We start from the raw sequence: 27,991 nt of genomic DNA, 5'->3' as shown, positions 1-27,991 counted from the left end.
TTACTCATAATCAAAGAAAAAATAAATCCTTTTTTCAGCATGAAATATATTTAATGTATTTTCAAGTAAGATTGTTTACACGGAATGCATTTTACACTATACATGTTTTTTGATGTTGAAGCATATACAAACACTGCCACCACCAATACACTTACCTGTACATTATTTACATTTTAAAATATTTTACACAGCTCCAAACCATTAGCATCATTTAGCTATACATATTTTAAACTGGAGTGCAAAATGCTTACAGTTTTTTAACATGGGAATTTCAACATAAATGGTGCTTTCAGTTCTTCATTAATTCAACAGACTTGGGTATTAACTTTGTTCCATGCCAGCCATCAGCGACAAAGCTAAAGATTCCACTGTGAAACAAACAATAAAAAAGTAGTTAATATTTGCATTTGCAGCAGCCTGCAAATACTTATTGCAATATTCAATTCAGTAATTTAAAAGGAAGATACTGATTTATTTTTTAAATTGTAATACTTCAGGACTTAAGATGGTAAGACATTTTATTAGTCTCTGACAGTTTAGACAATATTTCACCACATTCACCATCAGTTATCCATTAGTTATTTCATGTGGTAAGAACCAGAAAGAAATTAGCTCCTTTGTTTGAAATACTGTTGTACACAAAAAAAAAATAAAGGTTGCGGGGGATTATATACAGCAAGCTGATCTCACAGATGGTTCTTGTAGACTGAGTAGCAGTGATGTCAGATATTAGAATCATAGACTCATTTTTGTTGGAAAAGACCTTTAAAATCATCAAATTCAACCATTAACCTAACACTACCAAGTCCACCACTAAGTCATGTCTCCTACACCATCTGTAGATGTGGTTAGAAAATACATCTACATGTCAACAAACCTCATTGAGCAGTCCCCCCCTAACTCAAACTGGCACTGATTAACAATTTAAGCTAATATCAGGTTTAAGTAGAAACACAGACATACTATCTTCTGCTGTTTCTACTACCAAGGAAGTAACTTCCAACAGATGGGCAGAGCCAACAGCTCAGTGCAGTTGCAGCTGAGGCACCATAATACTAAAATATTATCTGCTCAAGATATATCAAAGCTGTCATTCAATAAGAACAAAAAGAATGCTCTTCTATGACCCCAGAACTTAGTTTCATTAGTTTAGAAAACTGCTTGTCACTTGCTTGGCTACATTAGCTTCCCCCTATCAAGAAGGCAGATAAACTGAAAAAAGCTGTCATAAAAAAGCTTGGCACAAATACTCTAAAAAAATAATGACTTTATCTTAGTAAGAAGTAAGTCTTCATGTCCCTCTGTGAATAACTCACAAAATTACATATAAGATGTACTGACAAACATTCATACAGATTAAAACAAACACATTCTTAGCAAACCTGTGTTAAGTGCAGGTATGTAAAAAGCTTCATGTACTTACAGTGAGGAAAAGAGCCTCGACAGACAGCTTTGTTGAGAACAGTTACAAGAAACATGTGACAGTTTTTAAAATCAGATTCCATCTTCTCTATGGATTCCATCCTACAAAACAGTTATGTAGGAATGCTGAACAGACCAGTCACTATGTTATCTTCAAAATATGACCAAAATTTCACAGTAAATGACAAAAGTACTCTTTATATAGAATTCTGGCTTAAACTTACAATATTTCAGTTATGCCTGAGTACGCTACTTCTAGAAAACAGAGAAAATTCTCACAGGAGCATCTGAGCACAATCACAATGGCACTAATAATTTCCTCATTGTCTTAGAAATCTCTGCAGTGATTTGGAGGAACTCTATGGTTCCAACTGACAACTTTTATTAATACATATGTTTGTATATCAAGACAGCCTTTTCTGGTCCCTATTGCTTCAGAGCAACTTGGGGTAAACCTACACTGCCAGTAAAACAGGGACAGCCACACTGCTTTACTATCAGCCATCTCTTGAATTCCACTTTGGACTCTGTCAGCTAGCACTCACCAGTCAAGGGAGAAGACATAGTTCACAATAGTCACTCCTTTCTTTTTTCCCCTCTCCCAAGATGATACAGATGACACTACACCAGCTATGACTTCCTCCTGCGACATCCAAGAGCACGCAACCACATCCCCCAAATTTCAGTCTTTATTAACAGCATTCACAAATTAGTTCTGACACACTGAATGAGAAAAGCACTCCAAAAATAGCAACTTCCTAATGCCACAGGAGAGTGGGATCCAAATTCTAGGTAGCATCTGTGCCAAAGAGAATTAGTCCTGAAAAACATGAAGTGAGCCAGTCCACACCAGCTGGCTTCAGGACCATACATCAACTTCTGAGTGTCTGACACAGCCAGACAGTCAAAGGAGGTGATTATCCCGTTGTATTCAGCATTGGTGTGGCCTCACCTGGAGTGCTGTGTGCAGTTCTGGGCACAAAATCATACTTAAAATTAATTCAAAATCATACTCAAAAATATGACCATGTAGAATTGTAGGCATGTGTACTTACTTCCAAGCCCCCAAACCGGCTTGCCAACGGTCTGCAAACATCAGTACTAAGTTTAACACCTTCATTATAGCTTCTTTCACAAAGCTCACCTAAAACAACAATTAAAACACAAGGAGTAAGTCAGAAATTCATTGTTCAGCATAATAATATGCATTATTATGCTGCAATACAAAGGCATCACAGGCTATTTAATCTGATCTGTAAAAACAATCTCCTAAGTACAATGTGATTCTTCCAAATTTAAGATGTGTTTTGTATTTGTTCTCCAATTCATTTTCCAGCTGACTACTTCGATGTGGACTATGCACAGACAGTACGAGGGATAAAAGGTTTCAATGCTATATCCATGTACCTCCATTTCCTGCCATATCACTAAGTATAATCCTCCTTACATTGCCATGTCTCAGCTTGTTCAAAACTTCCTATCTCTTAGAAACAAACGAGCCATGTAATATCCAATATAAAGGATTTAATTTTATCTCCTCTCCTTGACAGAACTGAGGTGAGACCAGCACAGGAAACTCCATGTCTGTGTTAACTCTGGAAAAGTTACCACTTCCTCAAGAGTACCTAAACATTGCTTAGGATGTATGAACTGCAAAACAGACAGAATAATTAGTACTGAATTACTTTCTTGTACTGCTAAATTCAACATATCAAATTTGCTAAGTTTTTACCCACCTTTTCTCTCAGTAAGCAGCGATCATGAATTGTAGATAGGTATCTGTAATGAATCTTTATCAATTGATCTAAATCTTTGGCTTCTTCTACCTGATGCTGAAACTCCAAGCCTGTACTGTGAAGAATCTTAAAAAGATGACCAGTTATTAAATTCATTGTTGCACACATGCAATTATGACTCTCTTCCAATATATTTCTAAGAGTCTGAAATTGGATGATTCATTTGGTCTTCCCTCTCAAATTTTAGGATCAGCCTCCAAATTACCATCAATAGCAAACATTTCAAGCTCTTCTCACTACACAACAACATTCCTCATATAAATACGAATACTGCCACTACACAAGGACATAGAGACTATCCTTGGAGAAGTGGAACTGGAGCGTATTAATTTTACTAAAGGCAAAAAAAGGCAATAGTAGAGCAGATATAAATCTATAGGCACTGCCTTTATATTCAAGAAGTCATGTACACAAATGTGTGCTAGAGATTTTTGAGAAGGATCCATTTAACTAAAATATCTGCAGTAACACTTTTATCAGCATAAACAGTTCTTAAGAGAGGAACAGCTTACAGAAACCTCTTTTTACATGACTATGCTTCAGTCATCTACCCCTGGGAGAAAGAGTCAAAAAGAACTAGTAATATCCAAAGATCAATCGTGTGCACGTAGAACTCCTAAGCATTTTCAGAATTACTGAATTAAAATGGCCAAGTTAAAACTAAAACATGTCAAGCTCAAAATAATTTTGCAGGAAGGATATTATACTTAGATTTTGCACTTGTTTAAATATATTTTAAAGAAAAATTAATACTGCATCTCCAGTTACAAGTTCTTAATATAAATGAAAGCGTGATATAAGACAAACCCTTGTCATGATGTAGTTGTGCAGGCTGTTAACAAAATGCATAAGTTTCACTCTTAAGAGGAACATGCGATGTATTTGTTGTTTTATGCTTTCTGTTTGCGGTCCAAACAGAGGACGCGTTCCTTGTTCTAATGAAGTTCCTTCCTTAACCTGTGGGTTTTCTGCAGCAGAGATTAGTTCTAAAAAAAAGGCAAGAGTATTGCTCTTTTTGGGAAAAGACTCAAGCAGTCACACCCATCAAGTTTAAACAGTAGAAAACCACATACTTTTGGGAAGATAATTACTTAAGTGATGGTCAAATCATAGATGAACCCACCCACTTTCTAATTTGTTTTTCTAAGACACGAAGCCCATATCCACTTTACATGGGACAGGAAGAGTATACACATTAACCTGGTGAAGGAAATACTAAGAAATCTCTTTCTATAATCCCCAAACAGCTTACGGTTTCAATCTCAAAGAGAGTATTTTTTTCATCGTTTTCTTAACTTGTCTGCAAGGTATTACACATAAACACTTGGACTATACATAAAGCAAAACATTAGGGTGTGGTAGACAGACCTTTCAACTGCAAGGTCTGAAGAATGACGTAACAAGTTTCCAATATAACTAACTAGACTTGAATCAGAGACCAAGGGAATGCTTGAATAGTGTTATCCCTGAGGCTGAAAAGAAGTGAAAAACATAGCCAGCTTATGATATCTAATTTGCAATGCTAACACAGATTAATATTTTATAGAATTAATCAAAATTCTAACTAGTTTATACTACTTACTGCAGAAAGCAGAACACTCTTTATATCCTTAGAATACAAACCAAGTTTATTTATAGAGTATCTCTCATTGAAGAAGTATCTTACCATCAAATCGTAAAACATCTAGACTATACTTGGCCCACTTTATTTGCAGTAAGAGCAGAAAAACTTGATTGTAAATTTTTTGGCACTCTAAACTTATAACTATATCCACAGGCCAAGGAACCTAAGAAGAAGAGAGGATAATCAGACAGAAAGTATAAGTAATTTTAATACCACATTTCAAATCCGTTCTAGAATAAGAACCACAGCCATATTAACTCATTACCTTATAACTCAATGTCAGACCATCTAAGGTGTGGACAGGAAGTTTCTTCTTTGCTGTATCAACACTTTCAAATGATATAGACAATCTATGCAAGGAAACAAGTGATGTCATTGATAAGAATCTGTTTTAAATTCGTAATTAGTTTTATTAGGTTTTATTTCTTATTGCTAAATACCAACTGTCTGATTTAATCTGGAGGACTTGGGTAGAAAAGATGGCAACAGCTCAAAACTTCATTAAAACAGATTATTTTAAGGAGTACACAATAATTAGTATTATGCTATGCAAGTTAAGTACATTAATAGAGATAAGTGCAAAAGAAACATAACTAAAGCATGTTTTGCATTTTACCTTGCACTGTCCTCTGGATAGCGTTGTCCAACTGCTTCTTGTAGTTGAACATTTAAGAAAGCAACATTCTGCCAAGTTTCCTTTTCTCTAATTTTGTCAAAAATAGATGTATAGAAGTCATACATGGTATCTCCAGCTTCAAGTAAGAAAAAGTTTCTCATTGCTTGCAAATATTCTACAAGCCTAAACAGGAACAAACATATAACATTTCCTCAGTTTCCTCACACAAGTGAACCCAAAACACAAAACTCCTCACTACAAGAACTCAGCATTGGACACAAATGTAACAAGGTCCACAGTGAATCTTTTGTTTAACCCTCAGAGAGCTTTCACATGCGTTCAAATAAAACCAAATAACCAATGTGTTTTTCCCTGTAAGCCTGAACAGCCCCATTAACTTCAACAGGAGTGCTCATGATATTCAGCTATCTTACCAGCTAGGTAATTGTCAGAAACAGCACAGTTTGGAAATCTTTCCCTCTCCCTAAAATAAACTTCAAATGACAACATTATTAAGAACTGTTTGAAACAATGTCCCCACTGAATATGTACTGAAGATAAATGATAGCTTTGCTGTTGATTTAAGCTAGACCAAGTTTTCACCCAAGAGTCTTTCATGTTAGATCCCCCTTTTCTCCCTAATGATTTCATTGTTGGTTATCAAATTGAAACAGAAACATAAGATAAAATTGCTTCTTTTAGTGATGGCATACCACTGGTAATAAAAAAAAAGTTAAGGAAAAACAAATCTACTTTCTTACCTATAATCCTTTTTTAAAGTTTGCATCAGATTCCCACAGCATTCCAAGTATTGCTTGTCTATGTGCGGATAAAGGCAAGACCTCAATGTCAGTTCAAAAGTCTGGCAGGTCACAGATTCTGAAGATCTATCCACAGAGACATCCTCACCAGTGAACTTCTCATGAAAGTCACTCTGTTCCAAATACAGTCTTCAAAATAAAACAAACTGCTTAGGGAAGAAGGCTCATTACTGATACAATGCATAGAACAATGCCGTGCTTTTTATCAATATTGGATCCTCTGCTCTGAAATACATGGTGCAGGAGTACTAAAAGCTGATTCATAACAAGAGTACATATCAAGCCTATTAAGTCATCCATCATACTGTTTGTGCATCACCAGACATAAGAATATCAAAAGGACAGCATTCTATAATCACAATTGCTTAAGGCATAATTCTGAAAAACATCAAGTTCAAGCACTATACAGCTTAATAAGCAAACCCATTGTCATAGGAACTTTTAAAGCTCTACTGCACATATACAGCAGTCAGATGACCTTCCCAGGAAAGAAAAATAAAATTAAAGGAACAAAGTAAAAATTTGACCAACAACCACGAAACAACAAACAAAAAAAAAACCCCAAACCACCCCACAGATGAAGAACTGGTTTGAGGCATCTTAATTATGGTGTCCCTGTATATTATCTGTAATATTATGTGATGGGAAGAGGAGTATCTGTAGTCTACATTTGGTAAGTTTAATTGTTTTTGCACAGAAAGGATCAAATTTTTATAATATTTTGTAAAAAGCTACTTGCCAGCTGAACCCACTGTTAGAGGAAGTCTGGCTCATAACAGCTATTGCCTTGATAGACTGGATAAGTCAGACATGAAATTAATGTAGCAGTTTTGACAAAGACAATGGTCTCAATGAACAAGGGAAATAATAAAGTCTTATCTACTATTAATTCTGATTTCTTTACAACATGTTCCTCCTAGGACTGAAATGAAAACATGTATATTGACAATTAGTATTCAGGAAAAACATAAAAAGCTATTTTCTTATTTGTAATCACAAAATAAATGAGATTTTCAGAGTTTGCCTTTCCTGCTAATTTCCAAGACATTTATAACCTCTACAGGACCTCCCTCATTACGAAGAATGAAGAATTTCTATGCAATTAACATGAATTTTGCTAAGTTTTTACAGTTAAATGATTTAAACACAGCACAACTGAAGCTGCATTCTTCTAAGAATATCCACTGTGCAAATCAAGGACGTTGTATACAAATTCCAATCAAACTAATTTAAAAGTTCAGATTTTACAATGGCATTCCCTATTATTCCCTATGAAACCACTTATTTGCTAAAAGCCTGTTATGATAGAGACTACTCCAATTTTCTATGCTACCAATTGCGAATAGCATATTTTTCTTTAACCAAGCACAAGGGGAGTGCCTATTTAGCCTCTGTCACTGATTGTTGATGCTCCTCTTTATTCTGCACTTGCTTGTTTCCAGGAGCAGCAGCAATGAAAATGTGGTCTACCAAAAGTCACCAGGCAGAACATTGCTCTCAAATACGCAGCAGGAAGATCATTCATTTACCTGGCAAAATTAATAGCCAGCAGTGGGTCATGGACATCATCCAGTTCCAAGTGTCTTTCCGCTATAGACTGCATCTTTATCAGGCTCTGCTTTGTGGCCTGCTGTTCTGTAATAGTATCAGGAACAGACTCTTCCCCATGCCGCAGGCGAGACTGCACCGATTCCAAGAACAGCGTGTATAAACTCTTTCGTTCAGCATCTGAATTGGGCAACACATTCCGCAGTAAGATTTTCTTCAAAGAGAAAACACCATCTGAACTAAAAGAACTCCATAGTCCAACATTCACTAGCTAACTTTTAAAACAGTAAATTTAGGCCACTATTCAGAAAAAAACCCAACCCCCAAATACATATTTGAAATGACAGGAGTAGTCCAATGCCTAAGGTCAGGCATATGTTCAAATGGATTGCAGAACAGGTGTCTGAAATATGAAATATTTCTGAGACTGTTAATTAACTTCCTACTTCAGTTGCAAAGGCAGTTAATTTTTAGCACCTGAAACAATCCTTCACCATTCACTAGAATAGATGATACTCTCACATCAAAGCGGGAAATAAACAGAGTGAGTCTCTAAAATAATTTAACTGTTTCTACTTTTAAACTTCAAGGAACAGCAAAATGAAAAAAATTGCTTCCTTAAAGAAAAAAAGGCCAAAAAAAGCTCCAACACTGGTTACAATGTTGTATAATGTTTTACAATCACACAAGACAAATATCCTAGATATCCAAATATCTTTCATCTACTTATCAATAAGCTTTAAAAAAAAAAATTCCACATGCTATCTCAGAATTACTGAACCACTTAGCAATAGAGAACAATTATTTATTAAAAAAACCTTTACTATTAGAACATACAAGCTGGTTGTGTCTCATAACAAAAAAAAATTGCTTTGCAAGCACATGAAAAGAAGTTTAAGAAAAAATTAAAGAAATAAAAAGAAAACGGAACACTCAGCTTTATTTACTTTGCTCTTTTCACTTGTTTGCATTGGAAGAATGTTTTCCGTAAGACCTCAAGTTACCAACCACGATACTGACATTCAGCATGGAGTGTTATATTATTCTAAAGCGGGGGGGGGGGAACTATTACCAAAAATACACCCATACTGTTAGATACCCTAAGGCACGATAGGGTACAAACTGATGTCTCACCTCTTGACGCAGCCTGCTGTGGAGAGCCATCTTTGCACTGAAGATTCTTCAACAGCTGCATGGATTTTCCAGCCATGATAATTTGCTTTAGCACAGGTTTCAGAAAAGAGACCATAGTGTGCTGTCTGCTTGAAGGGGCCTGATCACTGCCAGAACTGGCACTGGCATTATCACTCATCTTCTCTTCATTCTCCGTCTTTTCTGACACACTATATAATGTGTAGGTAGCATACCAGAAATCTCTGTGATTAACTGGAACATTTTTGTTTCTGCAAAGAAATAAAAAGCTGTTGAGTATTTCCCTTTTCAAAAGATGAAATTTCATTACTAGGAGATAAATATAATCTTTGTTCTATGTTTTGCCTTTCTCTTAAAACAGTCATGAAGCACTTTTAGAAGTATATAAAATTAGCACATTTATATCGCAAACTATCTAGACACTCTGAAATGGATGACTGCTTTGGCAGGATAAACAATCAGGTCAGAGGACATAAAACAACTGCACAACCAAATAAACCCCCAAAACAAGGCAAATAGAGTAATTATAATTAAATTTGTCCAGGAAGTTAACTATTCACAGGGGCATGCATCCTTAACGTCAAAATGATAAGTGATTGACTTGCAGATTTATTGAAAATGCAACACTGAAGCAAATACTACTGGGAAAGCTGAAAAATTCTAGAGTAGGTGAAACCCAATTTGTAGTTCACTTTGGTTTTTTGTGTTGTTTACATCAGATAATCAGTTTTTGTCTTTCAAGTCAGATGGGAAACAACCTAAATTAGATAACTAAAATGAAACATACATATAAATAAAAGTTGAGATCAGCCCTGTTGGTAGCACTGAAAATACAACTATAAAACCCCAAAATGAGCACATAAAAGGATGTTAAACATTATGTGTGTTTAGTATCAGCATCCCTACCTCTGAATAATAAATTCTTTTGCAGGATCAAATAAATTACCATGGACTATCCACTCATCCACTGTCTGTAAGTATGGCCTCACAGTTTCAACCCAGAGAGAGAACAAAAGGGATACCTGAATTCAAAGAAAAAGATAAAAATGGTTGAATGTTTTTATACTAAGCATTGAAAGCAGTATGGGCAAAGCCTAACCTCTCAGTTGGGCAATCACAGTTCATAAGATATACATAACTATATTTAAGGATTTTAAAGATAGAATGTTAAACTAACAACTACAGCTTTAGTAGTTTCAATGGAAGCCTGTATTGTTCATGCTTCCCCTTGTTACTTTTGTAATCAGTTACACCCAAACAGCACTTTTTCACTCTAACATCTCTTAAACAGTAAGGGGTAGTCATAAAACATTCTGTGGTTCCATAACATAGAAAACAGGAAAATAAAAAGACATAATGACATGGACTATACTTCCAGTAGTATAATCAGTAAGTTAATGTAAAAATCCAAACCCCCACATTTCAGCAGTAACTGAATTATGCAGCTATAGAAATAGGAGGGAAAGCTATTCCAAAGTTCCCTCTTTCAAAACAGTTTTCTGGCCTTTGATTCCCCAGAGTTCCTCCCCTCAGTCCTAAAAAACACCGCTGCTGATCTTCTCATAAATCCAGTTTTGTGCAGGTTGAGTGAACTCATGTCAGGAAACAATAATGCATTAATTACTAAATCTTCTAGTGTGTTGTTCTATCAAGGAAGGAATTATTTCTCCTACCGTTTGCTCAGATGCCTCTCCAACACTGTCATACTCAAGAATAGATTTGTAGAGAGTATTAAGCAGATGAGATGCTCGTACAACATTTCTGGTGTCAGGTGGTACTTCCGCTACTCCTGTGCTGAAAACCTTGTGAAGTACTTTCAGCTGTGCCAGTCTGGGAGACAGCTTATCTATTACTATTGAAAGTGTGACTGTTTTATCTGGAAAAAAAAAAAACAAACAAAACAAGATGTATAAAAGAACATCCAACAGAAAAGCAAATTTTATCAGTGTTATTAAATTGTGTGTCCCCCTCTTGTAAAACTTCCCTCGCACTGTACCTTTGTTGATTATGCATTTTTCAATTTCAGTAAGTTCTTCTTTAAAGCTAATAAAATATTTATACAAAGCCCACATAAAAGCTTGGTAGGTTCTGAACGGAGCTTCAGTAGTCTTCTTTGGAGTCGAAACTGTTCCATGCATTATGCTTTCTGGGCTGTGTCCCATCACTTCATCAATAAACTTCTGTAGTCTAAACACAACTTGACCATATGCTGCTATCTGCTCCAATACAGATCTCAGGCAATTCTAAAAAAAACCATACTTTTTAGAATCATCTAATAAGAATTGTATTTTATGAAGCCTAAAAATTGAATTACAATATTATCTTTATGAATTAAAATACTGTAAAATTCTGTAATTGCTTCATCACATTCTCAAATACAGGAACAGCCCATTCAGTTTTATTAAGCCAGATGTCCTTACTTTAGGAAAAACACAATTGTAGAAATGTGATTTTTCCACAAGTAGTTTAATTTCCTATTCCCCCAAATTACATCTTTCTAATGACAGATATATTCAGCTGAGATTCAGAAACAACTTACGTGGGTTAAATGAGTTACAATAATATCATTCCGCACAGTCACTTTTCCATCATTCAGCTGAAATATATAAAGCTTTTTCACTCCTGAAAGTAGCCTTGAAAAGACACGAAAAGAGTAGTAATTTTCCCCCTTAATGCACTTATAATTACATAATTAATAAAAGCAGTAGCTCTCCCTTGCCTGTAAGTTTATTTTCTTCGAGTAACAGGAGACCACAGATCAAGGAGGATGGTATTGGTAATGTAAGTTGTTGCTAGAACAACAACATTTAAATATATGCACCAAGCAAACATTTCTTACAGTTTCTTTCCAGTTGAGATAATTCCCAGCTATAGGATGACTATACCTACTTTCTAAAATTGGACAGTGTATTAAAAATCCATAGGGGTAGGATAAGAACAATTTGGTTCTTTTTAAAAATCAGAACTGAAGAATTGATGCAAACAAGAGGCAGTATACTACTTCCTTCTTTGTGAATCACAGAATGGAAGGGACCTTAAAGATCACCTAGTTCCAACCTTCCTGTCATGGACAGGCACACCTTTCACTAACCAGGTTGCTCAGTGCTCCATCCAACCCAGCCTTAAACGCTTCCAGGGATGGGGTATCCGTAACTTCTCTGGGCAACCTGTTCCAGTGCCTCAAATGTGAACAGTTAACACACACATGCAGCATCTCTCTTTTCAGAAACAGTGCAAATTAAAAGCTCAGTAATAATTCTTCAAACATGTCTTCAAAGACAGATCTCTCATTTCCTTGAGAGAAATACTAAAAGTTAAAGCGCAAGCTTTGTGATGTTGCTCTTACCAAAGAGTTTCACGTATAACCTGAGTTTCTGTGACTAGGGTTCTCTCTTCTGGCACATACAAAGGATCACTGGTGTACAAGTGGTGATCCCTTAGAAAAAAAGAAAATGAAAAAAATTTAATGGCTGAAATACAAGCTGAATCACCTGAAAATAAGAATGAAGAAATAATCCTAATGCTCAGTTTTGTTCTACTCGTATCTGAGCAGATTTAATGTTCATGGGGACATTTTAAGCATATAAACAAAAGCACAGTTTGTTTTCATATTGTTAAGCAAGATACTACGGAAAACATTCAAATATTATCTAGTCTTACACAGCAAGACGAGCAATTAAGTAGCAAATACATGAAGTACCGGATTTTCACTAGGTTTTGGGGTTTGGTTTTTGTGGGGTTTTTTTAATTCTTGATCCTTGATTATTCAATTATTTTTCATTTAACACTGTGAAATTTATCGTTACCTTCTGGGAAAAATACTAAGCTAGAAAGTAAAATATCAATTGCCCTAATCCATATAAGGAAATTCACACTTTAGCCCAAAAGTTTACTTAAGAAATGGAAACTTTCATAGCCACCTAAGAACTTTCTCTTATGATCCTGTCTTACACAATTCTTTGTAAACTTTCCAAGTTACTTTTCATATTTTAGCAAAGTATAGAACAATTACTTACATTTGTAGTATTTTTACTCATTAATATCATCAGTGGCAAAGGTTATGTAAATGTGCTCAAAATTTAAAAGTCCAAGTTAAGTAATACTGGCTATATATCACACATATATATAACATACATTTGCAGTGCTGCTTTATTTGTGTTACTGATTTTCTAATATTCATTGTAAATTTGGGTTATAACTGGCTAGATAATCAACTTACACTAAAACAGCTCCTTGATTAAGAAATTGATTAAATTAAGGAAACCAAAGACAAACCTAATGAACTTTATTACTACAGTACTGATATGTCAGAATTTGGAACAGGAAAGAACCAGGCTTTTTTTCATTTTTTTAATTCTCATTTTCTTTCCAAGACCATGGCAGATCATGGCAATATACTGCTTCATATTCCTTCCCCACACAAAATCTGTGTTTAAGACTAACTTTGTAAAGGAGACACCAAAAACAAACAAACAAACACTTCAGGGAACTCCTCACTTCCAGAACCACTTACAACCCCCCAATATTAGTTCCTCAAGACCTTCGTAACAGTCAAGCCAAACAAAATTCAATGGTAAGATTTACTTCTTTGAAAGCTGACACGAGAAACTTATTAAAAATTAAATAAAAGCACAGGAATTTATTAATAAAGTTCATTTATTCAATACACAGCTCATTTGTTGATCTTATCCATTTGTATGCCTTTAATTCTGTTTTTAAGTGAATTGTAATAGCTATACTATTGTTATGATTCCAAGTAAAGATGCTTAATAAAGTCAATATTTAGCACCGTATGCCAGTAAGCAATATGTAAGTGATACTATTTTTCTTACCAGACTGCAGCCAGATTGGAATGCAAGTGCAAACTATGTGAAAAACGAGGAGCTCTTCCTGTCCAGTACTGAGGAACTACATGCTGCTCCAGCCAGCTGCGGGCATCAGGTTCACCGACTGTGAAAACATGTGATGGTCAGCAACGTTTTTATTTACGCAGGAAATGCTTATAAAACACAGGAAAAAGTTATTAATAAGCCTATCTGCTCGGCTGCAGATCTTTTCAAATCAATTACCATGTACAACTATTTACACTTTACTGCACTCATATATATGACACCATCATGCAGAATCTCATTTACAAAGAAATGCCACATCTCCTAAATGTTGCAGAAGTCCTAAAAAATACTACTGTGTGCTGGTGTGGCCTCACCTTGGGTACTGTGTGCAGTTTTGGTCACCACAATATAAGATATTAAGCTATTAGAGAGGGTCCAAAGCAGTGCTACAAAGATGGTGAAGGCTCTGGAGGGGAAGCCATATGAGAAGTTGGTCTGTTCAGCCTGGAGAGGAGGAGACTGAGGGGAGACTTCACTGCAGTCTACAACTTCCTTGTGAGGGGAAGAGGAGTGGCAGGCACTGATCTCTTCTCTGTGGTGACCAGTGACAGAACCCAAGGGAATGGCCTGAAATTGTGTCAGGGGAGGTTTAGGTTGGACATCAGAAAAAGGTTCTTCACCTAGAGGGTGGTTGGTCACTGGAACAGGCTCCCAAGGTAAGTGGCCACAGCACCAGGCCTGACAGAGTTCAAGAAGCGTTTGGACAATGCTCTCAGGCACATGGTGTGATTCCAGGGGCTGTCATGTGAAGGGCCAGGAGTTGGACTTTGATGATCCTCGTAGGTCCCTTCCAGCTCAGGATATAATATGATTCTATAAGCTTAGAAATTTGTATGGTTTCCATTTTTTTCTCAGAAAATGTGCTTCTGTCTCAGGCAATTCTCAAGTGCTATATACAAAACCAAGCTGATTTAAAAAATAAACTCCCAAATATCATCATCTTCATCACTATGTTCCTTTTCACTAGGCATTTAGTACACTACTTAAAATTATTTTCTTAAATGTGAACTTAAAGGGAACTTTGCCTAATCCCAGTTAGACAGCTACTGCTTATATATTGTGCAGTTGTCATATAAAAGGTAACCTATATCCTACAATATTCTATAAAAAAATATACAGCTACATTTAATACTCCCTGAAGCTACTCAAGAGAAAGCCACTAGTGTTTTAATTACATAAAACTATTTTTTCAGAAACATTTAATACTCAGAACTGAGTCAACTATCTCTGTTCTCAACCAAATTTTGTTTCCGCATTCTCATACTTGATAATAAAAATGTACATTATATCCATACAACTACATGCTACATTTACTATATAAGTTTTCACTTCTATATCGGAATATCCACATATATTTCCACAGAAACAGAATTCTTCTCCTTTAGCAATAACAAAAATCAGATCAAACCTTTCACATTGCTTCTTTACTGTAATAAAACCCCATCCGGAGTGAACAGTAAGGTGCACCTTATAGTACAATTATAAATCTAAAACACAATACCTCATTAAAGAATAATAACCAAAGCTGCATTAGCTTGCTAAATTTCAGTATGTATGACTGTATCAGAAGAGTTCAGCTTATTCTAACCTTTCCAGGAAACATTAGGTACTGTTTTCTTATTTGGATCTTGGTCTTCTAAAGGTGTCCTGTCTACTTGAATACCGGAGTCCTCCCTGCTCAAGGGCTGAGTGTCTTCTTCCTCTTCGCTTTCTCCAGACCAATCCTATTAAATGCAACAAACCCCAGTACACTTCAGTACAATGTGGCAGACAGATCTATATCAGTTTCTATTCAAGTCAAACACAAACTATTCTCTTCTTTCTTCCACTATGAAGTAAATTCAGGACACTAAGACTAACATAACCACCTAACAGAGACTGATTTAAGTTATGCATAACATGAATAACCAGGCAAATGAGAGAACTGGAAAAGATCACAGAACTGCAGAAATTTCTGATGAGGTGGAAGCAGGGGTCAGAAGAAGCAACCAGTTTAATTGCAGGATTAGTCAAAACATTGTGAAAAAGAAAAGTGTTTTTATTACTGTTCTTCTGCTTGGGTCTGCGTTTATTTCATGGTATTAAGCCATGTATTGGGGAATCCTAAAGGAATCAACATGCAGAGCATACAAACTAGGACAACTCAACCAGGTCTCTAACATACTTCAAACGAGTTTATACAGTTTGGGGTTTTTACCTTAAGAAATTACTTACGGGTGTATCTACACCGGGACCAAAGTAAATTTCTTCTCCTTCCATCAGATACTTCCCCCAATCAAATTCTTCTTCCTTTTCTATGAGAAGTATAAATATAAAAATAGTAAATATCTCAAAACTCTGAATTTCTTTTCCTCTAAAAACACTTCCAAAGTTAAAATTACCTTGATACCCTCAACCTAAAATAGAAGGCATTCCCTTCCACTTAAGGTTACACCATTGTTCCTTTAACAAGGTTATGCACTTCCAACACAACATGTACTGTGATGCATCCACCATGTATATCCCTTATTAATTCTCAATTTTATTGCTTTAACACTCCAAATATGCAACATCATGTGCCATTGGCACATTTATCTGTATGATGTTACAGTACCCAACACTTCAATCCTGGAAAAACATGCAAGAATGCAACACATCACTTATTGTGACTAGTCCCATTTAGGTCAATGGAAACATTATAAATGTACAATTTCTATATGCACATGGATCCTGGACTGTAAACAACATAAATCAAGGACTGTCTTAATCTCCAAAAAAGACACCACATATCCATGATGTGATGTGCAATACTTCAAAAGTAACAATCACACTTACAACATATTATATCTTAAACATGAAGCTTACTCAACTGTAATTAGTGTTGTTTGAGATAACCTCTTCATATTCACATTCCTGGAATGGGCTGAAAGTGCATTCAAAACACCGCCGAGGGAATGTGCAGAGATCATTCAAAAAGGAATCTTAAGATGCAAGATTTTCTTTAGGTTAGTCTGAAATATTCTTTCAGTCTATGATACAACACTGTAAACAAATGGGGGATGGTATCCACTCAAACTTAAGCGCAAGCCTCATTCTCAGGCACTGAGTGAAAAAGCCCTACTTTAGAAAGCACGCAGCTGGGATCTCCCTCTGGAAACCTTCAAATGTATCTCCCTTTCCTTGATTATATGGGGAACATAGGAATTTACGTCACCAAAGCTGTTTCAGCAGATCTGTTATTGAGGTGCAAGACAGAGACTCGGGATAGAAACCCACTGTCTGTCTTTGAGCATGTAAGCACTGTTCAACAGGTGGAGAACGTTTGTGATAGCGGTACAAGTCAAAGAGAGTTCCCAAGGTACTTTGATGGCTGGAAAACTTAACCAGGTGATGTAACATAAACAGGGGTAGGAAGGATTTGCAAGCATTTTAAATGCATAAATTATAAAGAAGACAACCAATAAAGCAATGTGAAGTGAAGAAGATCATAAAATGGAGAATAAAAATGTCCTTCTTATCAGATTGTGTTAACAGATTGTATCTCTCATTAGCAATATAAACATCTTGTAAACTTACCCACTTCTTTGACTCTTGGTTTTTCCACATAGGTGGTGTTGGATGGAGAATCAGACAAACACAATAGAAGAGACAGTATAGCATAGTGTGTATCTGTCTTTAAGACATAGTAAAAAAAAGAAAAGGCAAGACTGTAAGTGTAAAGATTTTAGGAACAAACTCAGCCTATTATCTGCATGAATACTACCCATTAGTTCCCATTCCCCAGTCTTGAATTACAAAAATAACATCTGCCACATAATTATTCTGCCTACTAATTAGCCAATCAGTATACAAATACCTGAAAAGTAGCCACAGCATAAGCTACCTCTTACTGAGCTGACAATCAGAGAACATGGAAAAGATGCAAGTACTGTGAAAGTCACAGGACAAGGGATAATGGACAGCTACATTAACGTGGATGAGCTGGAAGGACAAAGGTAATGGGCCTGCAGGAAACCAAGTCTTAGGTTCCCTTGTTCACATGGCCAATTATTTAAAACAGAGACTAAAGTGAAGTTAGCTAAAATCACTACATTTTAATATTACGTTCACATTATCTTCTCGCATCTGAAAATCTATACAAATTATTAAGGACAAATCTTAAACTCCAGTATTGCACTAATACAGTTGTGAAACAGGCCTTCAATCAGGTTAGAATACTGTGCCAACACTGTTAAGGTCCAGAGATTTGTATCATGCTATTCCCTAAAATCTGCTTACAATCTGCACAACCATTTCTTACTATAGAAAGATCTTTCTCTGGCCTGATTTCTACCTTTACAGAGCTGTTCAGCCAACCACTTCATATCTAGATATGGATATTCTTTGACACATACATAAATACACTTACAAAACTGTTTTCGAATGAGATCCACTCACATTTTAGAAAAAATGACTCAAATTTCTGATAAAGCAGCATCATACTCATCTACTATATGTGGATTATACTATGTTCCTACTGAACTTTGCTGATTTTACAAGTGTCTGTCAAAGAGAACCAGTAGGTCATTGACAATCACATGTGTGAGCTGGTGTTTCACTTACCAGTCAGAGAAACTGATAAATACTCAATCTTCCCAGTTATGTCACTGCTAAAAACTAAATGCTATTTAACTACCCAAATATGAGATATTATCTACCTCCAGCCATATCCAGTAGCATTTTTAAAAAGAAAAATAAAAGAAAAATCTTAGATACTTTTAACATTCAAGTATTAAGTGCTTGCTTGGGTGTTTGGGTTGGTTTGTTTGGTTTTCATTTCATTCCAGTCTCAAAACAAGCACAACTGAAGGTACGTTTTCAAAAATCTAGAGAGTACTTTATAATAACTGAAGATATGTGTAAGCTATTGAGGGTTCCAGGGTTTTCCCCACAAATTAAAAGGAACCTAAAACAGTGCAAAGAAAGGTAATTGTCAGTTCAATGAGAAGGAAAATCAGACTGCAACTCAGAACACACAGCTCTATTAAAGAATACCACTGTATGTAGCATCACCTCTTGAATCATAAGCTTAAATTTCCCAACAGCGGGAACTTTCAGTTTTTGAAGATCAAATTCATTATTACACTGCTACACTGGACAATGTCTAAGTGAGACAACTTTTGCTATATTCATCCATTCCATATCCTAAACTGATTTGACAGAAAGTGTATTGATGGTTAAACACATACATAGTCTCAATAAGGAAGCTACAGGACAGGAGCACTCCAACCAGGAACACTCCAACCAAAACATCCAGATGCATTACTTAAGGTTAAAAAAATTGGGCAAAGAGTAAGAACTGCTCAGTTCTTTGTTGTTTTAGAACATAGAGGAATCTAGATTCACCTAGACTCCAGCTACAACATTTGCACAATGTTGACCCTAAAACATCTGCTCTGCAATGAGATCATATCCTTTCAAGTCATGAAACTGCATGTGTTGAAACCCTGAAAAGACAATAAATGCATTTGCACTTCTGGAAATCCATGACCTGAACAGCAACTGCAGAGTCCACTGCTAAGTCACCTGAAATTTCCAACACAACGTTACAACTGAAGCCCCATCGTCAGTACAAATGCAAGAGGGATGGGAAAAAAGAACACGGTAATTGCAACGCACATACCTTTGTTTCTTCAAGACTTGGGAGTGGTAAGTTCAGAAATTTTTCTGTTAGTCTTTTCCAGCTTGCAGCTTTTCCAAGGTCAGAATGAATTATCAATTTCTCATGTATTCTAATAACAAAAATAGTATAAAAAATGCTTCAAAAAAAAAAAGGAGAACCAATGCATTATTAGCATACAGGCATAAAACTCACCCTTCTATTGTCCTCTCTACTTTATGACTGTTCACATCAAGAAAACGGTGAAATCTGTGTGAGAAATCTGCATTAGAATACATTTAAAAGGAAGCTTAAGTAAGGAAGAAAATAAAGCTGATTTATATACATGAAGACAACATTACCTGTTTTAAAATGCACATTTAATGCAGCAACAGCATTAAGTGTCAACAAAAATAAATCTTGGTGTCTCTTAGCTCAAGAAGGATTAACTACAACTGACCTGAAAGACGGAAAAATTGAATGCAGGTTACATTTAACCAGCACTTTAAGCTGAATGGAAAATTACTACTGTATCAGCAACCTAAGGAATTAAAGTATGCTGTCTCCTAAGTCAAGTGGAGCAAGGAGATCAAGAAATGTGTTGTCAAAGGCATTGGTGTCAAAGGCACCAAAATTATCTGGGACTTGCATCACAGGCACAGGCAAAACAAACACCCACATGGAAAGGCCTCTAAACCCAAAAGAAGCTCCTTTTTATAAAGAGTAAAGGAGAGTGCCTAGGAGAAAAGAGAGCTTAATCAAAAATAAAAACAGATATACCAACAAAGGTATATGTACAGGACAAAATAAGAACTCGTGAAAGCTAAGATGGACTTTGCAGAATAAATTAGGCTATGAATAGGTTCTTCAGATACAGACTGAAAAAGAACAGGAAGTAAGATGTGCCAGTAGTGAGCACAAGGTCAAGATACTCTATATGTGGGCCATCAATGTAATTTTTCCAGCAACAACTACACAGAACACAAGGCTCTTGTAACCACAAACAGAAATGAAAACTACTGGATTGGAATCATGAGCAAAAGTTAAACTAAACAGACTGAAATTGGAAAGACAATATAAAGCCACCTCAACATCAAAGTAATGAACTAGAAAATGAAACTGTAGGCAGATCTCAAGTATCACTGCAAGATGAAGATAGGCCAATATTAAAGAAAAAAAATCTTTGTTAATTACAGACCCATTAGTCTGATTTCAGCTGTGTATGTATTAGGATTTGGAATAAAAGCATGACAAAACGTATCACTGATCAGGTAGCTGGCATTTAGGTTAAGAAAATACAGCTTATGTCATTTCTTACAGTACATTAGTTTAAATAGGAAATAATTAATTCACATGGAAAAGGGTGGTAAGTATAAGAACTGGGAGATTCAGAACCTCACATCGGAAAGACAATAAAAAACCCAAACCAAGGATCTGCACTGAAAAGGAAAATTAAGCTGCAGGGAAGTTACTAGTGAAAATTCTTTAGTCTATTACTTAAAGTTTTAATTAATGACCCTAACAGACACACAAAAAATTATCAATTTTTTTAGGCAAGTTGGGAACATGGTGAATAAAAGATGACTAGCATGCTGCATGGAAATAAACAGATGGCTCTGAGAACTACAGCACAGACACATCAACAGATTTAGTAGTACAAACCACAAGTTTCACAAACTTGAAACTAAAGAGAGTTTCTGTTACAACTTAAGGTCTCACTGTTTGGAAATATGATACTAGACAATCTCAGGCTGATGTTGCAAGCACATTTCTTGGACAACAATTCCGGCATTAAAAACCCTTCCTCTTCCCAACACTCCCTGTCAAAAGTTTGTTGTTCATTCTGCACCTTCTGTTTTCCTGATATGTTGTTTTCAAACATAAAAAGAAAAAACAAAACCAAAAAAACAATTCCTCAATCTAAAACCGAACACCCCTACACAAGCAACTGAGTGAGCAAAACAGAGGTGAGATTTGCATCTTAAAACAGTTTTATTTGAGCCTATTAGTGGTTAGGATTCGCAGACGCAATGCAGTTACGCTATTGCTCCCCCAAAAACGGACTTCATCAGCTTGAAAAATGTAAAGCAGCATCGATTTTATACAGATTAGGTACTTGCTGCATCAACTTATACAAGCACAGAAGATTCCGAAGAGGCAGCAGTTAGTGACAGTATGGGTAATTAGAAACACATCATGTAAAAGTTTCACAGATTTCGCAGAATATTCTGAGTTGGAAGGGACCCACACGGATCATTGAGTCCAACTCAAGTTGGCAGAAGACACTGAAACAATAACTGTGATAACTGAAGACAGTGTGTAAAACTTGAGTAAAGACACTTAAGGAGGCAGTGTAATTAAAGGGAAAGAGATAATATATATATTACAGGTTAATAAAGACCACGTTTCTGACAAGCTCAAATAAACACCAAACACATTCTCTTCTGCAGACTGATAACCTCTCACATAAGCAGCACACCATTCTTGGCCGGAAGTTTTATCTCGATTTGGCAGTCCTCTTTACTTGCTCAACGTATAGCCATAGCTTACCCCCCTCCAACAAACAAAATTTTGGAAGCCTACGTGAAAACGCTGGAAGACGACTTTTTACAGGGCAGGAGAAAACCCCTAAAAGACTGAGATTTGAACGTGACGGAGTATCAGTCACTGACCCCTTGACAGACACTCGCAAACGCCCCGTGCTCCCCCAGACACGGCGCACGGACACCCCGCAGGCACAAGGACCCTCCAGTGCTCCCGCTGACCTGAAGTTGGACCAGGCGAAATTGAGCGCCGCCTGGAAGCGCTCTCCGCCCAGTTCCTCCTCGGGCAGGCCGGTCACGCAGCGCACCAGGGCGCGGACGGCGCGGTCCTGCTCCTGCTCGAAGCGGCCACGGGGGCCGGGAGAGGCCGGCGGTGCCGCCATAGCCGCGATGGACGGAAGGATACGGGGGGGACAGAAAGGCGGCGCCTCCGGGTGGCGACAGGGACCCACGGCCGCCTCCTCCTTCTTCTCGCGAGGCTTCCCTGTACGGGGCATGCGCATGGCGGGCAGTGCCGTGAGGGGGGAAGGGGTGGGCATTGCCCCCACCCTCCGGCTGCGTGCTGGGGAGCGCTGTGAGGGACGTTGCGGGACCCTCCCTCGCCTGAAGAGGCACCGGCGATCCAGCCCCGCTGGTGCGGCAACCCCCTGTCACGGGAATGCCTCTTGTGTTCCGAAACGTCCCCATGGAGGCAGGATCACTCGGGATCAGTAATTGGCAATTACTGACAGATCACAGAAACAATTAGATTGGAAAAGACCTCTGAAATCATGGAGTCCAACCTATGACCGAACACCGCCAAGGCACTAAGTGCACGTATAGTTTTTCCTTAAACACCTCCAGGGACGGTAACTCCACCACCTCCCTGGGTAACCCATTCCATTCTTACGTGAAGAAATTCCTCTTTATGTCCAACCTAAACCTCCCCGGCACGACTGAAGACTAATGTTTAAAGGACGATTACCCATCCAAATAAGGGCTTGTGTGTTCCTCCCTGGCTGAATTCCTGCTTTTGCACAGCTGGATAAGCCACCATTAGTGTATGTTCAGCACACAGGACCTGAGCATCCAGTCAAGAGAGCAGTGGCAAACCAGTTTGTCTCAGTTCCATGTCAAACCTTTGCTGAGCAGCTTGAAACGCTTCTGTCCCTCCATATGGTTTTATAGGGCTGCAAGGACAACAGCCTGGTCATGAGATTCCTTCTGGAAAGAAACTAACCAAGTTGGTGGGAAATGGTATTATTGACCAATTCCTGAAACAATCTCTGCATTGCTGCAGTTGTCCTGTCGTTCATTGTTGGGCTTTGTCCTGCTTGATCTCATCAACATACGCCTAGCTATGATGATGATTGGGTTGTAATCCACCCCACCAATTTTTTTTATTTCTCTTCTCCATTAAGGAATATATTGGCACAATGAAAGGAGTAGCCAATAGACCAGGAGGTGCGGTAGGAAGAAGGCCTCAGAAGTGCCATTTTGAAGCTAAAATATACCTAGTGTACCAATATAATGTGAATAATTACGTAAAAATATAGTGGTTAGTATAAAATAACATTGAAATTCTTATAAGTTATGGCATATTAAGAAGCACTAATAGGTTTTTACCCAGGTAGGCTACATCTTACCTTAGGGTTGAGATGCAAAACTGCAAGAAAGTGGTAGCCTCAGTGCACCTGCAGGCAGGATGCTCAGCATGAACATGAGGTCAGAGGGACTCTGCTCCAGGGCCTTTCTTAAAAAGACTTAACTTAAAAAACATTCAAAGGAAAAATCTATAAAAATTTACTGGTGTTCTTAAATCTTCTCTTGATGTTGTCTGTTTTCTACTTTAGATTAGCAGCAGTCTTTTTTTTTTTTAAATTTCTAATTGATGTAGCCAAACAATGTTTTGAGCCGTACTTTGTTGTCCTAGATGTTAACTGAAGGTCTGCACAGTCAGTAGACACTCCAATGGTCTGTCCAACAGTAATTAATAACTGGAATACAGTGGTTGCATTTAAACAAAATTTTTATATACTAAGACTTCAAGTGTTCTTTATACAAAGTAACTGTGGTTGTCACCTAACTCCTATATATTTAAGCATACCTCAGCTACCACTTCGATTTCAGTTCAGAGGGGAAGTTCCAGGCTCTGCAACACAACAAGAGCATGTGTGTGTCACCTGGGCTCTTTGTGGTGAAAGGAGTCTGGCAGCCACCTATTTCAGCATCCCATCAGAAAAAAATAAAAATAAGAGAGATTTTTGCAATGAAAAAGATTCCAGATCTTAACAGCTGCCTCGTGACAAGCTGAGTATCGTGAAACATGGGCTTTAACAACAGCACTGTCTGAAAGGTTTCCTGCTTCCCGACTGCCTTGTACGAGTCCATTTCCCCTCACACCACACCCTCAGCTGTGCAGTGAGCAACAAAGTGAAACAAATCAGGTTAAAAATAGTCTTGTTTCTCTTTTGCCAGGAGTTTTAACCCTGATCAATTCACTGAACCTTTCCTTTGGAGGTGTCAAGAAGTGAGGGAAGAACCACACTTCCAGACACTGAAAACCCCCAGGCAGTGAAACTACACCCTCTGTGACTGATGAATCAGAAATCTGTGTCTGGTTCTCAAAACAGGATACAAGGGCTGAGACAAATGTATAACATCTGTGCTGCCTTACTCATAAAAGGCTTTAATGCTACAAAGGTTTTCCTTTTTTCCCTCATCATAAGCCTAATTTCTATTTTTATTTTACCAGTTTACAGTAGCAAGGCTTGGTATTTGATTTCAGCTGGGGGAAGGAGTACTGGACAGGGAGAAGACATGAAGGCCTTCTCTAAAAGTAGGTTTAAACTGTTTTTAAAGTAAGATTTAATACTAGGAAGCTTAATAGTTTACTTTATATTCCTTGATTTTCATGTGGTAACTGTCTCTTCCCGCTCATCTGTCCTTCCAGGTCACACTGCTATGAACTAGATGTATTTCAACTAAAGTCTTCCTTGCTCATAGTCTTAGGTCATATTTGGGAGATGTGTCCCTTTTTGTAATGTCATATAAACACCTGTGTCTAGTCGCATGTTGGAGGAGAAATTACAATGCAAATCTGTTTCTGAACTGTGTGTCCTTTAGAGAAACTGCTCTGAGCAGGCAACCTCTCCCCCACTTTTCAATCTGAATTAATGAGTCAATTTGTTGAGCAGGATTCTAAGGTAGGATAAGGAATGCTTGGGGTGAAACACATCAAGCTGCAGGGGACCATTAAACAAGCCAGCTACCAGAGGGTCATGCTTCGTGCATGAGACCAGTTATGTCTCCCATCACTTTCATCAGTCATCTCTGTTATCAACAAAGCATTGGGAAAATTCCACAGAACAGGTGGACAGTATATTTAAAACCCTATGTTTAAAGAAGTACTTCAGATTTTAAGGTGGTTTTTTTTAAATTTTTCAGTGTATCTATAGAAAGAGTTATTTAATTATTATCTGAAGGGGGTTACAGAACACTGTTACTTATCATAAAAATGTTGCAGCTTTAACTTTCCCTTAACACCAACTTTGGCATATATGAGACTGATATGCTGAACTATCAGTAAAGAGTAAGATCTACCTTTATATGGTCATGCAAAAATTAATCTGGGTGACTGAATACCAGAGGAGGCTATAAGCTAATAATTTACAACAGAACTTACACAAAATTGCTTCTGAAAAGCAACAGGAAGATGATGTACCTGGTCTTCATCCTTAACAGGAAGGAGGTCATCTGATAACTTTCTACTATAGTAGTTTTTGAAGTGCACTATAGCATCTCACTCTCAATTCTTCATGTGGTAGAGTTTCACAACTGAATATAATGTAGGACAGATTTAAAAAACTGCTGAAACTGATGTTAAGTCTGCTTTTTATAATGGTTCACACTTCCTGTTAGGTGAATGTGTGTTTACATAGACATTTCAGGGCTTTAGTGAAGAGTATTGTTAACTGTAGATCCAATACATTTTTGTGCAAGACCAATAAAGATTTGGTATGAGGTTCAGCTTAAGTCTGTGTGATCCATCCCATGAGGGCAGTAGGAGTAGAGCTGTAATACCTTGTGCTGTTTGGTTTCATGGAAGACCCAGTCATAGGTTGTATCTCAGCTATCACTATCTCACCATGAACAGCAAATTGCTAGAACATGGAAATATCTGCCAGAGTTCAAGAAACGTTTGGACAATGCTCTTAGGTACACGGTGTGATTCTTGGGGCCGTCCTCTGCAGGGCCAGAAGTTGGATTTTGATGATCCTTGTGGGTCCCTTCCAACTCAGGATATTCTATGATTCTATGATCTCTAGTGTTACTGAATACTTACATTTCAACAGTCAGGCTGTAGCTTAGTGAAACTGGATCTTCATCTCTTTGCTGAAATGACAATGCTTTACTCTGACTTTTTAATTGGATATAGTACATCTTCCTTCAGTAATATAATTGCAAAAGGTGAATGGAGTTGCCCTGGCTGCAAGTTTTCTTACCTGTTTGCAAATTAAGCTGAGAAACCATTCTTTTAATGCTCCATAGGAAGTGAGCTTGACCTTCACAAATGCTAGTGAGTGTTTCAGCTTGTGGAGCTTATCACAGCCATTTATGTTCCAATTCCACTTTCTTCATTTTTCCCACCATTAAACTTCCTTAGACAGTTTTACCATATGCTGCTTTATTTTTTCTGAAAAAAAAAAGAAGGTGTTTTCTTCTTTTATTGTACCTTTTCCAAGTAAAAATACATGATGCCATCCAGAGGGACCAACAATCCAGAGAAATGGGATAACAGCTAGTGCAAAGGGGGGGAACAACCCCAGGCACCAGTACAGGCTGGGGGCTGCCCAGCTAGAAAACAGCTTGCAGAATAAGCCCTGGGGGTCCTGGTGGGTACCAAGTTGAACATGAGCCACCAATGTGCCCTTGCCACAAAAAGGTTAATGGGTGTCCTGAGCTGCATTAGGAGGAGTATTACCAGCAGGTTTGGGGGGGCGATCCTTCCCCTCTACCCAGCACCTGGTGTGCTGGTTCCAGTGCTGGGCTCCCCAGTATGAGCAAAGTATGGACATACTGGAGAGAGTCCAGCAAAGGGCCACAAAGATGATCAAGGGACAGGAGCATTTCTCCTATGAAGAAAAGCTGAGGTAGCTGGGACTGATTAGCCTGAAGAAGAGAAGTTCCGGGGGGATTTTAGCAATGTGGGTAAGTACCTGATGGAGGGAGTAAAGAAGATGGAGATAGACTCCGCTTAGTATTGTCCAGGACCAGAAGCAACAGGGACAAACTGAAACACATGAGGTTACTTACGAACACCAGGAAACACTTTTTTACTGTGAAGGCAACCAAGCCATTGGCACAGGCTGCCCAGGGAGGTGGTGGAATCTCCATTCTTTGAGATCTTCAGAAGTCATTCAGGCATGGTCCTGGCAAACTACCTCTAGGTGGCCCTGCTTGAGCAGCAGGGTTGGACCAGCTGACCTGCTGAAGTACCTTCCAACCTCAGCCATCCTGTGATTCTGTACCCATTATAACCTCTATCCGTGACTGACCCCTTCCTATCTTCTAGCACTGTTCTGCATTCACTAGGCTTTTTCCATATCATTGTAAGTTATACTTTCACTGCTGGAACTGCAGCACAGCATGCCAGGGCGTGCAGGAAAAAAACGTCCAGTCATTCTCCTGGGAACAAAAGAGCTCCAGAGAGATCCTCAACTCCTGTAAATTCCATAGCTCTGTGATCCTCACAGTTCACATTAGCTGACATACTGATGTCAAGTCCTTGGCCACTGTTACGGTAGACTGCCCAGTCAGAAATAAAAAGCATGTGTTTGTTCCTGGACCTGTCTGCATCTAATATGAATCAATAAAAGAGCTAGGATTTGATATTATGGTACTAGTGAGCACTCCTTGTCCTATTTGAAACAAATAAGCAGCAGTGGTCCTAGTACCCAAACACACCTCAGTCACCTGGT

General features: G+C 37.7%; 1 protein-coding gene across 4 annotated transcripts; it reads right to left on the bottom strand.

The window, feature by feature from the left end:
• Window positions 1–269: 269 nt before the first annotated feature.
• Window positions 270–22,534, bottom strand: TUBGCP5 (tubulin gamma complex associated protein 5). Of its 4 annotated transcripts, none has more exons than XM_027674814.1 (24): window positions 22,254–22,534; window positions 19,705–19,758; window positions 19,513–19,621; window positions 17,427–17,523; window positions 16,721–16,831; window positions 16,086–16,165; window positions 15,460–15,595; window positions 13,812–13,929; window positions 12,326–12,415; window positions 11,519–11,612; window positions 10,976–11,222; window positions 10,653–10,855; window positions 9,886–10,001; window positions 8,962–9,230; window positions 7,809–8,007; window positions 6,220–6,408; window positions 5,459–5,641; window positions 5,108–5,192; window positions 4,885–5,005; window positions 4,026–4,204; window positions 3,159–3,284; window positions 2,478–2,566; window positions 1,424–1,524; window positions 270–368 (listed from the first exon to the last, which is right to left on the bottom strand). In XM_027674814.1, exons 1-24 carry the CDS (start codon window positions 22,532–22,534, stop codon window positions 322–324), a joined length of 3,324 nt encoding a protein of 1,107 aa, XP_027530615.1. In that variant the 3' UTR covers window positions 270–321. The 4 variants fall into 4 exon arrangements, with proteins under 4 accessions (XP_027530615.1, XP_027530616.1, XP_027530617.1 ...); XM_027674815.1 differs by having other exon boundaries at window positions 22,161–22,474; XM_027674816.1 differs by lacking the exon at window positions 16,721–16,831 and having other exon boundaries at window positions 22,161–22,474.
• Window positions 22,535–27,991: the final 5,457 nt, after the last annotated feature.

The sequence above is a fragment of the Neopelma chrysocephalum genome, unplaced genomic scaffold (genome assembly GCF_003984885.1).
Source record: "Neopelma chrysocephalum unplaced genomic scaffold, ASM398488v2 Primary Assembly neopelma1_25, whole genome shotgun sequence".
NCBI lineage: Eukaryota > Metazoa > Chordata > Aves > Passeriformes > Pipridae > Neopelma > Neopelma chrysocephalum.
The sequence above is the reverse complement of the archived record's forward strand: the minus strand, read 5'-3'. Positions and strand labels throughout refer to the sequence as shown.